We start from the raw sequence: 17492 nt of genomic DNA, 5'->3' as shown, positions 1-17492 counted from the left end.
TTTTCTCAATTCGTAATGGCAGCGTAATCCAGCTGATGTATAATATGTGTTTCAGCACTGAGAACTTCATTAGAAAATAAAGAAAAACTCCCACATACCAGCAGAGCTACCATTATGGCAGGATTTGGTTCAGAATTTCTTGCTGTATAGTAATATTAATCTTTAACCCTTCAGGACGATTTAATTTCGGTTGGGTGCTGGATAAAGGCTTACAGATACACAGGATAAAGCTGTTGCCAGGCTGTCAGACTACTGATCTGAGACTTTATATACAGTGGCTTTCCTGTTTAATCAACATAATCAACGGATATGTATCCTGTCACTAGAAACAAGATCTGGATTTGAAGTGGTTTATAGACTGGTTGAGTTGCAGTTGCTTTGCAAATGTTTGCATCAGAGTTAAAAGTTGTTACAACCATTCTAGCATTACTAGTTTTTCATTTCATATTTTCATTTTAACCAGTGAAGGTCCTAGACTGGTCACAGACAACATTGCAGGATCTGGATGGGCCTATATTTAGAGGAAATCAGTCTAAATTTTGCTGCTTAGGCTGCCATTTTTTAACCTATTTTTAGTTTTAGCTGCGAAGCTACAGAATATTTCATGATTCAGAGGCAATTGATTGTTATTAAGCTTTAAATAATTTCTTACTTATTCTCTTGGAATCAAATATTTTCTGCCCAGGTTTTGCAAAAGTGTAACATCATGAGTGAATTTACACTGGCCTCATTTCACCCTGGACTGTGACTCTCTTGAATATGTTTAAGTATTTGTAGTATTGAAGCTTTGCGCATTTCTTCCTGACATTGGGAAGTGATGGATTGATAACAGTAAGCAGAAATTGGCACATGGCAGCCACGTGCTGTGTAAAATCTTCATAATGCCAGCGCCAGCTGGGCATATCTCAGTTTTGCCAGCAAAGATGGTGGCTTGCAGTATTGAATACATCTTAGGTGATACCTAAAATAAAAATAACTTGGTACTTTGTAATTCAGTTTCATTCCTGGCACCGGAGCAGGGACAGGGCTGGCTGGTCATCCAGCAGTGAGGCCATGGCAATCCCAGTGACTCCAGTGCAGAGTGAGCAGCGGCCAGTCTCTAAAGCAAAGAAGGCAGAAGGAAAAGCGTTGGAAGCTGGGAGAAGAAGATAGAGCGAGTGGAATAGAAGTGACACCGCTGCATTACGGTGCCTGCACCTCCAGAGAAAGCAAAGAGGTCACACTGGGTAGACTTGGTCTTTTCTTTTTAAGGTTGAAATAACATAATGCCAGATAATAAATAAACGGTTATCAATTGTTTTGAGCTGAAGCTTTTCATAAACAGTAATTCAGCTCATAAACTTTATTCAGAGAAAGTCTAAAATTTATCTAAAATTAAAATAAGATATTTAACTAGTTTTTGGCTGTGAATTCAAAGCAACTTGTAGGCAGCTCAAAGTCATTTAAGTTTTGGCTAATACTTATTATAATGCCAAAGTTCCTGCAAGTGTGCATGGGCATGAATTAGAGAAGTTATAATTGCAAGCATGAGCAGCTCTGGTGATGTGAGAGATGTGGATTTGAATTTTCTGTACAAGAGGGAGTTTAAAATATGTGAGGTCTCTAACCATCGAGCCTTATAGTTAAGGCCTTATAAATAAAAATAAAAGACAGATGATAGAGTCAGGGATTTTTCCTGCTATATATTCAAAGAAAGTGATTAACACTATTTCGTGCAGACTGTCAGAGGGAACTAATCCTAAGGCAAACTAGGTGAAGGCACACATACTGGCTAGATTTAGGGGCAGAGCTGCTTGGTCCTCTCAAGGTTTGACTAGAAACAGGACATTGGTGTCTGAGAATGTTGTAGGCTAACATCACAAACTAAAAATTACTGCTTTTTCCAATATATCAGGAGCAAGTAGCCTGCAAGAGAGCCTTGTTGGGCAGATAGATGATCAGAATGTAAAAGGAGGACTTAAGGAAGTCAGGGTCATAGCAGAAAAATCTTTTTTTTTTTTATTTCCAAGACTGAACCGTTGTTTTTGGAAAATTTCTCAAAGCATCTGTTTAAAATTAAAAAAAATGGTAGAGCAAGTTACAGAACAGACAGAATAAAGAGTAATAAGTCACCAGCACCATATGTTATTAAGAATTTTAAAAACCATAGAAGATGACATTGCTGCGCTACTAATGTAATGTCCAACTTCGATTCACCTGAGATGCTGATATTTAAAAGGGACCCAGGGAAGTTCAGGAACTACAGCCTGGGAAGTCTGATGCTTTTCTTGGGAAACTATGATAAAGAAGAGAACCAATAGACACGAAGAAAAATGTGATATATTTAGGAAGACTCAAGACACAGTAAAGGCTGTGAAGGAAACAAATTAGGAATGGCATAAGAGAGAGTCTTTGCATTGATAAAAGATTGGTTAAAAGTTACAGCTCAGGGATAGGAGCAAATGGCCACTTTTTACAATGGAGGGAGTCACCATGGCATCCCAAAGAGATCTGTGCTGGCGTCTGTGTTGTTCAGCACTCGTAGATGATCCAGAAAAGTGTTTAAGCAGGGAGATGACAATTTAGTGATGATACAAAGTTATATGAGTTAGTGTAGATGAGGAGTGTTTGTGAAGAATTACTAAAAGCGCCTTGTGTGACCAAGTGACTGGGTGTTAAAGTAGTTGCTTCAGAGTAGGTGGATGTAATATGATATATATAAATTAAAGCTGTAAAGAGTATACGAGAAACAATCCCTAAAGGAAATCCTAGTCTTACGTGTAAAATGACAGGCTCTAACCTCATTGTTATTCTTGAGGAAAGGAATCTTGGGGTATAACATACAGTCCTATAAGGACTTCAAGTCAATGCTTACCAACAGTCAAAAGAACAGATCAAATTAGTAGGAGAATAAAAAACAGAGTAAAGATACCATTATGCAAATGGTGCGTATACATGTTCAATATTACAAGAATGCTGATCTCCCCATCTTGTGAAGGATATCACAAAGACAGAAAAGGCTCAGAGAAGGGTGATAAATTGGCTTTTGTAGAAGGAATGGCTAAATAGGGTAGAACTTTTCAACCTGGAAAAGAAAAAAAAAAAATCTGGGACATCATAAAGGTCAATAGGGTGTTAAGTGCCATACAAAGCATGAATAAGACTCAACTGTGTGTTTTCTTTTCATACAAGAGCTAGTGGGGCACCAAATGAACCTAACAGATGGTAGCTCCTGAACAAACACAAAGAAGGATTTTTCATGTTTTAGAATTGCTTGTGCAATAAATTAAAGATCCTAGACATTAACGTGGACTCAGAGGATGACTAGACAAGTTCCTGTAAAAGAAATACATCAAGGGCAATTAAACAGAAGACAATGCTACTGGAATGTGTTCCTCTTAAGAAATCCCTGGGCTGCAAATCTTGAAGATGAGAGGAGTTTTTTGGGGGAAGTATCACCTTATGCTTCCTCCGTCTTTTACTCTTCCTGGGTGCCTCCTTTGGTTTGCTCTTGGAGAGAGAATACTGAGCTAAATGAACCTTTGATCTGGCCTAGTACAGCTGTTCTTATTTTCTTATTACACTTTTTAATAAAACTGTAAGTCTTATTAGCATCTATTTTTTTTTTAATGAGGGAGGTAGCATCTCTGCAGACTTTAAGTGTCTTCAGAATTAGTGGGAAAGTTTAAGAAGCTCAGGTATCAAAATCTCAGTCTCACTGCTAGAAGCTGCATTCTTTCGTAGCTGTAGAATTGAGGACACTATTCATAACAGGCATAATATGAAAAGATCTGACTTCATTTTCATTACTGTGATTGTTCAAAATATCTTAAAACATCGCTGACTTTATTAGGCTTGATTTTGGTGCATTTTATGGCTCACTTGTTCGAAATACATATATCTTGCAAAAATTGCTTCCTATGCAAGGATGTAAGTATATATTTATCTGTATAGATACGTAAATATATCAGTGTTACACTAATAGAGAAGTAGTTGCCTTTTTGCATGTTTCTTGTGGAAGTGTTTTGCAAATGGCTTCATTAATTGTAGAATCAGTGAATCAATGACTTTGCTAGTACTAACTACTGGCAAATGGAGACTTTTTTTACTGATGATAAATATCAAAGCACAGGAAAATAGAAGTCCAATTTTTAGAAAATATTTAGAATGTTTTCATTTTACTAAAGTCATTCAGAAACTTACGGCAAAGCAGTACTTACAAGAGTGATTTTACTGCCCATTTGACCTCTGCATTCAAGGTAAAATTGCAGTGTTTTAAGTGTACCCTTACTTACGGGTCACGACTGACGAATGTTGAGCCTGAGCAGGTGCAAGCTCTTGCAATAGATTTCATCTAGAGCTTTAAACAGTGTTAAAATGTGTTGACAGAGCGACTTTCGTGCTTTTGCTTTTTTAAAATTTTCTTTGTGAGTATACATTGGGGAGAGAGAAGGCTTGATACAGCAAATAATTTCATTACCTTGTCTGACCAGAGCCATCCCTTTAAAGTGTAGCAGACTTCATTCTGCAGCCTCTACCTACAGGAGTGATGTGGTCTTCTTCATCGGATTCAATTCTGACTGTTTTTGAGTTGTTAAATTCCTGTTTAATAGTAAGCCAGTTTCACATTAATGAGGTAAAATATAGAAAAAATTAAAATCTCTGTTGTCCTGCAAATATTGGGTACCGGTGCTCTCCAGAAGACCAAGGATAAGTAAGTCTAAACTGAAGCTGGAGCTGAAGCTGTCTTTCAGCCAAGCAGCACAGTAGTGACAAGATTTGTACAAGGAGTAAGAGGTTTCATGTGTGTTCTTTGGTCTGGAATCTGTAATGACTAAAAGAACGTCTTTTCCTCGTTTTTTTGTTTCCCAGTACAGACTGATTTTTGAAGGTAGCACAAGCCTCAGGCAGAATGTTTTGTACGTTTCTTAAGCCTTTATTGGCCCCTTCATTAATTAGTTTTCTTTGCAACTCTGATACAGAGGTTATTTGTATAGTTTGACTGATAGGTGTGAATGGAATTTTTATATACTGTTTTAAAACTTTAGAATTAATTGCAGAGTTGGAGAGTTATCTTTCTTTGTATAATAGTTTCAAAAAAAAGTTGGGCAACAGTTTCAGTTTACTTTTGCTGCTAGACTTCACGAATTAGAGAAACAGAGACAATTTAAATAAGTACAGCTTGAAATGTCTCACTGAAATACTTTTGAAAGCCTCCTTTTCTTGCAGGAGGGACTGTGAACAGTTCTGACACAGTCCTAATTTCTCTGAGGCAACTTTTTAAGTAAATTAATGATGAAGGGCCAAATGCGGGTACTTGAGCTGTAGTTGCATTATACTTTACCCCACAGATTAGCCCAGAAATTCTAGTGAGATTGTTTGCAAATTAAAGTCTAATAATAGTAAAGGACACAAGTGCTTTATGCACATTTTTGCACTACAGTGTCTACTTTTTAGATGAGTAGCCTCCAGAAAAGGATATAATTCATGCAGGGATTTAGATACTAAATATATGTGTGTGTGTGTGTATACATATATATATACATATATATGTATATATCTCAGAGATCTACCTTGCCAATAGAAAAAGCTAAGTAGATAGGTGTTTCTCCATTCAAAATCCAGATCCTGCAATCCTGTCCTGAAAGTAGGCATCTAAACTATTTATTTCAAGCAAATAAGCATGAATTACACTTTCTCTTAAACAGCAACTGAAATGTAGCCACATGTATTTGTCCATTCCTTACAGCATTTTATCAACAAGCGGGAGAGAGAGATTCAGTTTGTCCTGTAGTATAAATTTAGTATAACAATTTTAAGCCAAAATCTTGCCCTTTGATTAAAATTATGTAGCCATCAATTTATAACCTATTTAAGCCTTCTATTGTAGCTGGACTACAATGTGCAGTTTATGAAGCCAATGAGAAAGTAATCAGAACAGGCTCATACTCTGTGCTGTAGTACCTAGCACGTACTGCCAGGAGGGGACGCTTCCCCCGCCGGGCTTTGGCCCCTCGCTGAGTGCAGCAGTGCTCAGCAGCTCTGCAGAGCGCTGGGCGCAGTGCCCTACTCAGGGGTGCGCCATGCCGATGCCGGTTATTTTGGAAAGATAAATTTGATAGTACCAAGTCAAAACAGCAGACAGTGGGGAGCTGCAAGCAAAGGGCAGGCGCTTACCGTGAGCTGCGGCATCCACGCAGACGTGCCTGTGACCACACGTGCTTGCTTTGGTTTCACTAGGAGAATTTCTGAGTGTAAAGTTGGGAAAGATTGAGGCTGAGTTTATTCTGAAGCCTGAACAAGGCCTTAAGGTGTGAACCCCCTCCTCCACTGTGGGTTATAAATAGCAGAATATATACAGGCACATGTAACTGAAATACATTCGTTAATGTTCCCTTTTTGTGATACAGGTTTACAGGCATTGCTTGGAGTTCGCCTCTTCAAGGACTGTTGGCTGCCTCTCTGTTTCCTGGTTGCCTTTTTCTGCAGAAATGCAGTCCTTTCCTTCCCTCCCCATTAAATCAAGGCAGGCCTGTGTTAAGCATATTTTGATTACCCCAGTATATGACATGCAAAGAAACTTTCTTAGATAACCTTGTACAAACCCTTTAATCCTTAAGGCTACAGTCAATGTAAATGATTTTCAACAACCAGCCAAGAGCTTCGGTTTTCTTATACTACACTTTTTTAAATAATAAAGTTAAAGTAACTGTCCTGAAGAATCTTCTCACAGACAACACATCACAGAAAATTAATGCTAATAGAATAGTTTACATTCATATAAACAACAAGATGGTATCATACTAATACAATTTTGGCAGTCTAGTATGACTTTAATATTGAAATAATTCCATGTACTCTTAAACTCTTTTAATATTAATATTCTTTTAATATTTTCTTGTCAGTATGTTCAGTGTCTGTAACTGTTCTTATTCTTTGTTTCTCAATTCCCTGGAATTTATTGACACATTTTGCTATTAAGGCACCCGTAAGAAATGAAATATTCTTAATAAATCTCATCAGTGCCCTTTTACTCATCTGCGGTGTCTCTGCAGTCAGAAACTGCATTTTTTTGTGATACTGCATTGACAACTCATATCTAATTTGCTGCCAGCTGTTACCCGTAAGTCTCTTCAATCCTGCTTTCCAAGTATATCCTCCCACTGACTACCCCACTTGGATTTTTAGTTATTTAATGTTGCATTAACTTCTTGGCAGAGGTGTAACATTTGACAGTTCTGAAGCCTTTAGACTTAAATTTATTTACAAAATAGGTATTAGATAGATAGTGCCTGATCCTTTTTCTCAATATTGTTTTGTTAACATGCTTCATAGCTCAAGGGAGCAGGGACAGACTAAAAAGATGTCAGTTTTCCGGGCCTGCAGATCTCTTGTAGTCTTTTGGGGTATTGCTTGGTCCAGAAAAGAGATCCTCTTTGCGGCTGCGAGTGTTCAGCAATGAGATCACTAGGAGTTAATTCTGTATTAAATTTCTTGTAGGATTTTTAGTGTATTTTAGTGAACACCAAGTAAATAAATGTATATTTATTTGTATGCTTATAAAATTAAGAGAAAGCTTATACCTGTTTGCAATAATCATTTTCCTTTCAGGTTCTCTTTTGTCACATGTTTCTTGGGTACAAAGTGAATGGACATAATGTTTATGAATAGTTTCAGAACTGGAGGGATACCTGTATTGGTATATATACAGAAGGGCAAAAGCAAACTGGAGAAGGAAAAGGCTATGAGTAGTAAGAAATGATTTAGTTAAACAGGGATAAAATGTTGGCTGCCTCATTTATCATGAGAGGTTTTTTATTTTATTTTTATGTGACCTTCTCAAGCTCATCCCAAAATCTTCTGAGGCTTGTACATCACAACAGTGAGCTTTACCACTGCGTGGTAGACGTGATGAGCAAGATTGTAATGGACAAAAAATTTTATATCTACTGTAGGGAGTATAAAACACATCTTTTAGAGTACAACTAAAATGTGCAAAGATTCAGTATAACTATAAAATGCAAACTGCACTGACTGCTGAATTTAAATGATACACTTCTATCCAAGGAGTTGGCTGTGCTTTCTCTATCCACTGGTTTTGAACTAATTGTTTCTTTTCTCGTTTTTCTCACCTCTTCAGATTCTACTGGATTTCTTGACAATGTAGGCAAAAGTGAATTTTTTTCATCCCAATGTGGCCATTCTGTGGGGGCACACTTCCTACCCCGGCAATGTTCAGTTTTGCTTTAAGCTAGCTGTAGGGTTTCGTTAAAGACTGGGTGGGTAGTTTGTTTATCTGGCCAGAAACCAGCACTGCAATCAGCATACTATGTCACATTATACATCAGAGTTACAGATTCCTACTCCAGAAAGGTGGTTCTATCTCTGATAGGTTTTAGACCAATTGCTTACTTGCATTTAGTAGTTCTCCTCTTCCGAAACAACCACCTGAAGCTAAAATGGTAGGAAAACTGCCGTGCGGTGTGGCTTACGGGAGATACTTCATTTACATAAATGAGTTTCTGGATGCGGGTGGCATGAAGTAATTCATTAGAGTATCTGGGTTGACACTATAATTTTCCTTTTTTATTTTCCAAATATTACTTCTGCAGCAATTAAATTATTTACATTTGCTCTCTGACATTTGTATGACATTTCTCCTGTGGCTGTAGGAGAGGAATGCCATGGGAAGAACCTGCAGGAATGCTGGGAAATGATGATAAACAATAGCTACCTGAAACTTCCGTGCTGCGTTCGGGATGTAACATGTTCATTCTTAAGGAATGCTTCATAATATCTATGCTTTATTAAAGCAATGTGACTCAATTGTTAGATATACTAGAGAATAATTTTATTTTAATGGCCTACTGAATCCCCACAGCCGTTATATCTGTTCATTAGAGTTATTGTTAGATTGGAAATGTAGTAGAAAATGATTACTTATTATTCCCTTAGTTTTAACCAGCAAATCGCTTTTATTAAATCCATTTTATCAAGATTTAGGAACCTCCCACAAGCATTTGACAGCATTTCTCTGAAAGATTAAGTCTCAGAGACCTACTACTGTGGAGTTAAAAATAAAGTTGCAGCCTGAAATACTTTTCTGGTTTAGGTATAACAATAAATGCTGGGATTATACTTGTTCTGAAGTGCTTAAAGTGTGTGTAATAATCCAAGCGTTACAGTGCACAGAGCGTCCTTAAACTTTTCACTGTTCAAATATTTCAGTAATGCTTCTCTCCAACTCAGAGCCACTACAACTGTTGCACGTGGAATTAACAAAATCGAGTAGGAAATTAGCAAGTGTGCGCTGTGAGTCCCAGTGTCTTGCTGAGGACTTCCCGCTAGTGAGCTACCATACGCTCATGAGGTCTGTGGGATGTACAAACCAGACGCAAACGCCTGCTGAGTAAATCTTTAGTGTTGGCTTTTTTTTGAATCTTAGAAAAAAAAAAATCTTCCTGATTATAATACCTATGCCACTAAAGTTGTCATAACAAAACAGAAGTTTTGTCATGTTTTTAAGTATAAAAATCTTAATATCTATTGCAGCAAAATGCATAATGAATGTGTATTTTACATTTTGTTCTCGGTTTTGGAAGTGGGTTTCACAACAATAGTGTGTGTTAGTATTTATATAAAAAAATCATAAATGGAATTTCACAAAAGTGTTCTGAAGACTCGCTGGCATTAAAACTTCCATTGTGTTGAATTTATGGCATCAAGACTAATGCTTAAAATTCATATTTGGGTGAATAAAGCAACTGTTGTTAATACTAAATAACCTCAAATAATAATTCATTGTATAAAAATTTAGTTGATGTCTCAAAAAAGCCAGCAATGGGGTTTTGAATCCAGAGGGAAGAATAGTATATATGCAATTTTACATGGTGTTTGTAATCTGGAAAAAGTATTATAAAATTAAGTTTGGATATGGCTACATTTGTAAGAATATATCCTGAGGGAGGAAAAACACTGAAATACATATTTTCATTTTTTCTTTTTCAGGTCAAAACTGTGGAGGTTTAGTACAAGGGCCAAATGGTACTATAGAAAGCCCCGGATTTCCTCATGGTTATCCAAATTATGCCAACTGCACGTGGATCATTATCACAGGAGAACGTAACAGGATACAATTGTCATTTCATACTTTTGCCCTGGAGGAAGATTTTGATATTTTGTCAATTTATGATGGACAGCCCCAGCAAGGCAATTTAAAAGTGAGGTAAAGTGCTTTTCACTTTCTTCCTTTTTGACTTTCTCTCTCTTTCTTTCCCTCTCTCTCTTTCTCTCTTGAATATCTATTCTGATGATATGTTGCAGCTATGTTTCACCAGTGTTTCATTAGTTCTTTCCAAGCTAAAGCAAGAACAATGTCCAAAATCTCCTAGCAAAAGAAGCTATGCCAGCTTCAGATCTTTATGGCCAGTAGAATCAGTCTTCCTTCAAATTTGCATAGTTTGAGATTGGGTTTGGTAAAGGCCCCAAGCACCTGAAACCCCCAAAGAGCTTATTTTGATTAATCTGTCTCCTGATGGAATCCAGAACTCCAGCTGAGGTGCCTAGATTCACTGTGTAAGAGGAGATGAGATAAATACCTTGTTATTATTTCTTTTTTCAAAAGAAATACATGGAGCTATGAGCTCTCTTTGCTGAGATTATACAGTGCACATCTGTCTAATGCCAAAAAATGCAAAATCCTGGAGATGAGGGTGGCACTTGTCTTTTCTCCCTCACCCTTTCTTTCACTGCTGAGCCTCATTCAGGGATGCAGGGGATGTTCTCGTTCAGTTGGTTACCGCAGCCCAAGGACCCGTTCCTGAGGGCACCTAGCCCCATTCTGTGAAAGCGCTCGTATTGAGGTGACACTTTTCTTTTAGACTGCGCCATAGTTGAAACAGAGGGTGGGTAGGTTGCTTGTATTTAGTGTCCTAGGGTCTCTCTCTGAACGTGGCATAGAAGTGGTGGCCTATACAATAGTTTGTGAGAGGCCCAGTACCTTACTGCACGTGCTTAAAAGCAAGCATTGCTGTCTGTGCTGCTCTTGCCGTTTGCTGTTCAGACACAAGATTTATGAAGTTCTGAAAAACATTACTGTCAGTTCTGTTGTCTGATTACTCTTTTACACGCTGCTGATTCATATTATACCGCTAAAACAAATGTGGAAGCATCACCAATATGTTCTGCATTTTAGTGAGTATCATTACACATTTTTGACAAAAACGATGCTCTGATTCATTGTTGACTCAATTCAAAAATGTTTTAAAAATTGTGGAAGGTAGCACACAGCTACCAATGCTTGAGTTACACAGTTTGAGTGTTTCATTTAGTGTACTTAATAGACTTTTGCTACTTGTATCACCTTTTTACAAGGAATAGTATTTCTCTTTCTGTCAGATGCTTTCATGATCAACAGCTAACATGCTTGTTGGTTTTGCCATAATCTGTTACGTGAAAATTATTTCAAGGCAGAACACCAAGTGGTGTTCTGTGGGTATAAAAGTAGAAGACAGAAATTCCTCAGTATGATCTTGAGCCCATTAAAGTAATTTAACTACCACTGATTTCAGTAAAACAAGGATTTAATTTCCAAATTCCAACACTGAGCCAGATATTTTACTTGTCCTTGCTTGCATTGGCCAATTAGTTTACTTTGTAAGTGGTGTCATATGGAAGAAAGTACTTAGTGACTTTGAAGCATGCTGAAGTTAAAAAAGAATTTGGATGACAGGTTTCTACTGACATGTCTCATACCCTGTGGCTTAAATTTTCCTCAGTTTTGTTGCACAAAGCACATTCACAGGTGTACTCTTCTACAGTTGTACATTTCATGACAGTTCACTTAGCAAGTATTGGAAAATTATAGTCCTTTTTTTTAGCTGACAACATGCAAGTGCAAGAGAACATCTTGGAACCTGTACTGCAGTATGTACATGTTGATGTTTTTTGCATAGATGAAAATACTCTCCTAGACTTTGGATAATTATATTTCTTCAGCCATTATGCAAAACATAAAGGTTTTCCTTAAAAATAACTATGTAACTCTATAGCTCTCATAAATTGTTATAACTGAATAATATTCCCTCCATAGTCTTTGTTGGCTGCTAAAGCAAAACTGTATAAAACAAAATAGTACATTCAGCTAGCAGACTGTACTGCTTGAAGGACGTTTTAATATGCTAAATGTGCATCAGGATACTGTCACTAAATATTGATTTTTAAAACCAAGAAAATAGAAACATATTTAAAATGTATTGGAACCACATAGTAAAGGAGTAAGTTGTTGTAAATTGTTTCTGTGAAGGAAGAAAGAAGGAAGAAAATGTGGCTGTATGATGCTTACGAACTTATTATATTACAGTTAATGCATCCTTAAAAACATATACTGATTTAATGGATAAATTAGATGGTATTGGTCATAGGTAGTTGTAATCTGTGTTAGGAGGAGGTTGAGAAGTAACATGGTAGTGGGAAGAACAACCTTTAGGTTTTTTTAGGTTGTTTTGCAGCCAACAAAATAATGTGCAAGAAGATGCTGTTTTCCACCTTCCTGTTGTTCTGGATCAGCCCCCAGCTGGCATTCTTTCACTGTGTATGCTTTGTAAGGCCTGTGGCCCAAAACTGTCCTAAACTATTGCCACAGCTCCCTCATTTTTATTGCTATATTACTCATAGAACACAAAACTGGATTTGAGAGATATATATAAAAGAAACACTAAATTTTAAGTCCAGTGCCATCCGTTACGATAATGCTTTGTAGAATGGTGTTGCCTTAATTCTATAAAAATACATAAAGTTAGATCATTAATTTCACTGGATATTGTAACAAAAGCAGACGTCTCAGTTTTATATTACTGAAAAAAAAAAACCCTCTAGCAAAATTTAAGAGTTGCATTGTCAGTTGATGAGGGAAGATTTCAAAACACAACCAAATTCTAATTAAGTTGGGAAGAAAATGTAAAATGTATTCTGTGTTTGCATCTTGGCTTGGAAAAGGGTTGTTAGTGGTCAGCCGACATTCGCCCGCAGCCCTTCGCGTTCGCCGGGCTGGTGGGCGCCTGGGTGAGGGCCGGCATGCAGCACGCGGAGGCAGCGCAGCCCTTCCCGCTCCCTTGCGTGCCTGCGGGCTTCTGTCGCCACGTAAGAGTTGCGTTCGGTGTGGCTCATAGAGCTCACGCGCTCTCGGGATTTATGTTGACTTTTTTTCTTTGTTTTATTTGCCATATGTGCCAGTGGTAAGCAGCAACATTTTTGAATGGAAATGAGGAGCAATGTGTGTGAGGGGCGCAGGCAGTATAAAGCAGGCCGACTCTCGGGAGGGAGGTGTGAGCGGAGGGTTGACCTGCTGGCTCACTTACCGCAGAGAGGGGCTTCATCTTCTGGCAGCAAGGGAATCCAAAATGGGCGTCTCAGCAACTTTTAGATTTCAAATGTCGTTTTAGGGCTGATTGATTGTACTATATACCCATAGTGCATAGCTGAAAAGAGAAATTCCAGCTAATCTTAGTGTAAGCCTGGTTTAGAGGTTTTTTTTTCCTATATGCAAAACCCGTGAATGCAGGTTTCACAGAGAGGCGCAGCGTGATCCCGCCAGGGCTGGGTGAGGAGAGGTGCCTGGAGGACAACCGCTTCTGCTGAAGAGGTGGCGGGGAAGGCGGCTGTGACAGCCTGGCCTTAAAATGCTATAACCATGGTGAGCTGGTCGTTCGTGAGTGCAGTTGCCTTCATCTTAGCTTATGATTGGAGAGTCCGCTTTTTTTTTTTACTTCAAATACAGGGAAATACTGTAATCCCTGTTACAATATCTGTGAGCAAAATTACTTTTTAATAAGGCATGCTCTATTTACTTGAGCATTAGCTACATAAGATGTGCTGAATATACACTAAATTCATCTTTTTGACTTTCTCTACTGGTCCAATCTGGAAATCTCAGTTTAGTTAATATATTTATTTGCATTTAAACTAGCGTGTAAAAAGAACATGAAATCGATCTGTCAGGCTGTCTTAAAAGCTCCTACAAATAAATTTCAAGCAATTTTGTTTTCTCGTACACAGAAAAGCACTAAGTAATAGTCACTGATGAGAAGAAAAGACAAACATACCAACATGAATTTTTTTGTTGTGCGTATACACAAATGTCAGTAACAGGTATTTTGGCTATATATAATGTACCCTTATTTGGAATATCATTTTAAAATGTCTGCTTGCCTTTATAATTTGGAGGCCTTCTAAGCATTATTTAGTTTGCCTCACTATAGGTAATAAGATATTAGTTGCTGATCGTTATTGCTCACATTAGTTGAAATAAACATTTGTGTCTTAATGGATCAGTAACACACATGAGGAAAGTTGCTAAGAGAGAATGTAATAACATGAGGCTTTCCAAAATTTTATGACAAGCATACATACAATGTATACTAAATACTAACATGTTCTACCCTGCCTTCTTGAATCATTTTGAAAAATTAGGGATTAAATATGAATTCCTCATGCATTCCCTTTTACCTGTTGCCAGTGAGGAATAAACTATATGTATACTCTGTGCTTCATAATCCAAGCCTGAAGGTAAAAAAGTTCACTGAAGTTCAAGTTCAGGCTCCTGTTTATTGTTAAGCCTTTTTAATTATCTTAACGAACCAAGATTTATGATGTATCCAATGCATTTTAAATTTTGATTTATTTTTACAGCTTTTTGTAAACGAATTTCTATCTTCTCTCTAGAATCAGAACAGCGTAACAATGATAGGTGGTGGATCTTTCTGCAGAACTGCTGACGTTGCCAAAGCTAGAGCTTTGTGCAGTTTACAATTCTTTATTTTATTCCTCCCCTTGGACATTTTACAGGCCATTTTTTTTCCTTTTTATTGCACAGCTTTTTATACAGGCTGATTTCAACTCATAGGATTATTTATTTATTTATTTATTGTGAACGGGGGATTTTCCAAAAAGAAACAGTGTAGAAATGAACACTGTGGATTCTTTTAATCCAGCTGGCCTTCCTAGAGCATAGGAAAAAGTAACAAGAATTGAGCTGGTTTTTAAATTCATAAAACAAGGAAAACCAGGATTTTTGAATAATTTCAGCAGGAAATTTTGCCCATCTGTAATAAAGGAAAGCTGTTATATTAATGTTATAACTGTTACAATCAATGGTTATACAGACTGATAAGTGAGTTCCTGCCAAGACGGATGATCAATGACTATCCTTTCCTTTTCTATGTTTAATCAGATTCTGCTTGGTTTTTCATGCATTCTATTACTAGGAAGGAGTCATATTTAATACAGGGCTAAAATGTGATTCACTGTACATCCTATAGCTATTTTAGGAAAGGAAACCATGACCTGATCAACTGAATGCTGACAGACAGGATTTTCCACAAAAGTGGAAAGAGCATACAGTGCCCTTTCTGTACCAGGCAAGACAAGTTACACGTACAAAGCTGGCAGGTTCAAGCTCATATATGGCTTTTTTTCCCACAGGCAGGTAAAAGGCAAAAATCCTATTCCCAATTGTTTTAGCTTCCCAGTTTAAAATTTTAAGCTTGCTAATTTTGTTGTCAAGCCTACATGTTAGGAAGAGTTAACTAAAATTTCATTAAATATGAAGTAGAGCAAGCAATCTGCTTACCAACAACTAACTATTTTACCAAGAATTATATGCTGCGCTAATTACGTGTCTAAAGCTGAGGATAGTTAAGTGTAAAATAATACAATTTTTTTTCCCCAAACCATGGAGTATTATTTGAACTCTCCCCTAAGAAAATCCATTTCACATGGATTCACATAACACAAACAATTATTTCTTAGGAAAAAGAAAAGATTCAATTCATTTTGACACATCAGACAAATATATGAAGTTATACTACAAAATTTGGCACCAGTTGCTTAAAGCTTTTGTAATGTAGTTGTTTAAGTCAGCATGTTTTTCTTTAAAAAATGAATGTGTCCCTCACTGCAAGGAAAACATGTTTATGCTCCATTTCTGTGTCCTCTGTAGAAGCAGATCTCTCTTTTTGGCTGAAACTGGTCATGGTATATCTTCAGAGAATTTACAGGTGTTGTTTTTTTGCTTCTTCCTTGCTTTTCAAACTGGAGCTATATAACTGACAGCAGTGATTTGCTGCAGTTGTTTGTAGTGTTTCACCACCAAGAAGTCCAACTCATAAGGGACTCAGAAGGGGAGAGCTGGGTTATAACTCCGTAAAATATTTATTTCTATAGTTTTGGAAAAGCTTAGCATGTGTTAGGTAATCTTATTGTTTCCTGGCTATACGATGAAATTTGGTTTAAGGGAATAATAAAAAGTTGGTGCATAAACAAACATCTTTCTAATAAAGTAAAGCAGTATTATTCAGTATATTTAAAGAGACTTCACAGTAGCCTGTTGAGAAAGATAGAATTTATTATTCATTATGAACAGCTTTTTGGTGTTTCACATTACAACATTTTACAGCAATTCTTTAATTTCAAATAAGAGATGCACATTTGCCTCCTTTGTTACTTGTTCTTGCATATGGCTGTATTACAAATAATTAGTTATTCAGCTTGAAGTAGTTATATTTGTAATCCTACTAAACCAAACAGCCATACATTCCTATTTTTTTGTATTATTTAAAGCTGTTTCATGGAACAGAAGAACACCTTGTGTGTAGAGATATCCAGCGTTTAAGCTGTGAATTCACAGAAAATTGCTACTTGTCAGTGTGGGTGTGGATGTATATATATCTATATTTCAGAGTGCAGTTAACATCTTTGCTTTACCTGAAATCTCAAAATAAGGTTTAAATGTTCCTTCAGTATTGGCCAGGTCATCTTCACTGGTATGATTTCTGCTTGATGTGCACAGCGAACACAAACATTCTTTAATATTTTATAGAAAATTTGTTTGGTTCTGTCAGAGTGATGAATTTGGAATCTGCAGAAGTACAAATACTTTAAATTTTTCTTCAACACTGCTCAGTACACTGCTTTGTATTTCATGTTCGTTTTCATAGGCTTTTTTTTTCTTTTTCTCTTCGTTTGTGATCACTTGTTAAGCTCTGAAAAAACGAAGATTTGACATTTTACGATATATACACACTTTGACACTTAAATATGATAAATTTTTGTAAGATCTCACATTAATTTTGTTCTCAGAACTCCTCAGGAATGGGACACTAAAAGCCATTGAAGAAGGCAGATAAACACAGTTTGGGGGATTAAGCTGTTCAAACTTAGGTGCACCTTAGAAAGTCTCTTAGTCTTGCTCAGTGGTATAATTGACACTTCAAAATTTTCAGTCCCGTTTCAGACTCAACAAGGGATTAATTAACCTGATTGTTTTTTGTGTAAGTGACTTTTACTCTTAAATATATTAAAGTTTGAGAGTGAGGGCAGTTGCTTACCTTCATTATCTCTCAAATAATCTTGTATTACACATGCAGTGTACATAATGCGATTTTGTATCAGCGCACTGTATCTACTGTATTGTTGAAGAAGAGACTTTTTATTTTAGGCTGCACAAATTGAATTGA

General features: G+C 36.9%; 1 protein-coding gene across 1 annotated transcript in view; it reads left to right on the top strand.

The window, feature by feature from the left end:
• The window catches only part of CSMD1 (CUB and Sushi multiple domains 1), a 1240345-nt gene that overhangs the window by 216724 nt on the left and 1006129 nt on the right, over window positions 1-17492 (top strand). The window contains exon 2 of the mRNA XM_026097018.2: window positions 9988-10204. Within this exon, the coding sequence (XP_025952803.2) occupies window positions 9988-10204 (217 nt within the window). The remainder of the gene's footprint in view (window positions 1-9987; window positions 10205-17492) is intronic.

Source organism: Dromaius novaehollandiae, chromosome 3 (assembly GCF_036370855.1).
Source record: "Dromaius novaehollandiae isolate bDroNov1 chromosome 3, bDroNov1.hap1, whole genome shotgun sequence".
In the NCBI taxonomy this organism is placed as follows: Eukaryota; Metazoa; Chordata; class Aves; order Casuariiformes; family Dromaiidae; genus Dromaius; species Dromaius novaehollandiae.
This window is presented reverse-complemented; position numbering and strand designations above follow the sequence as displayed.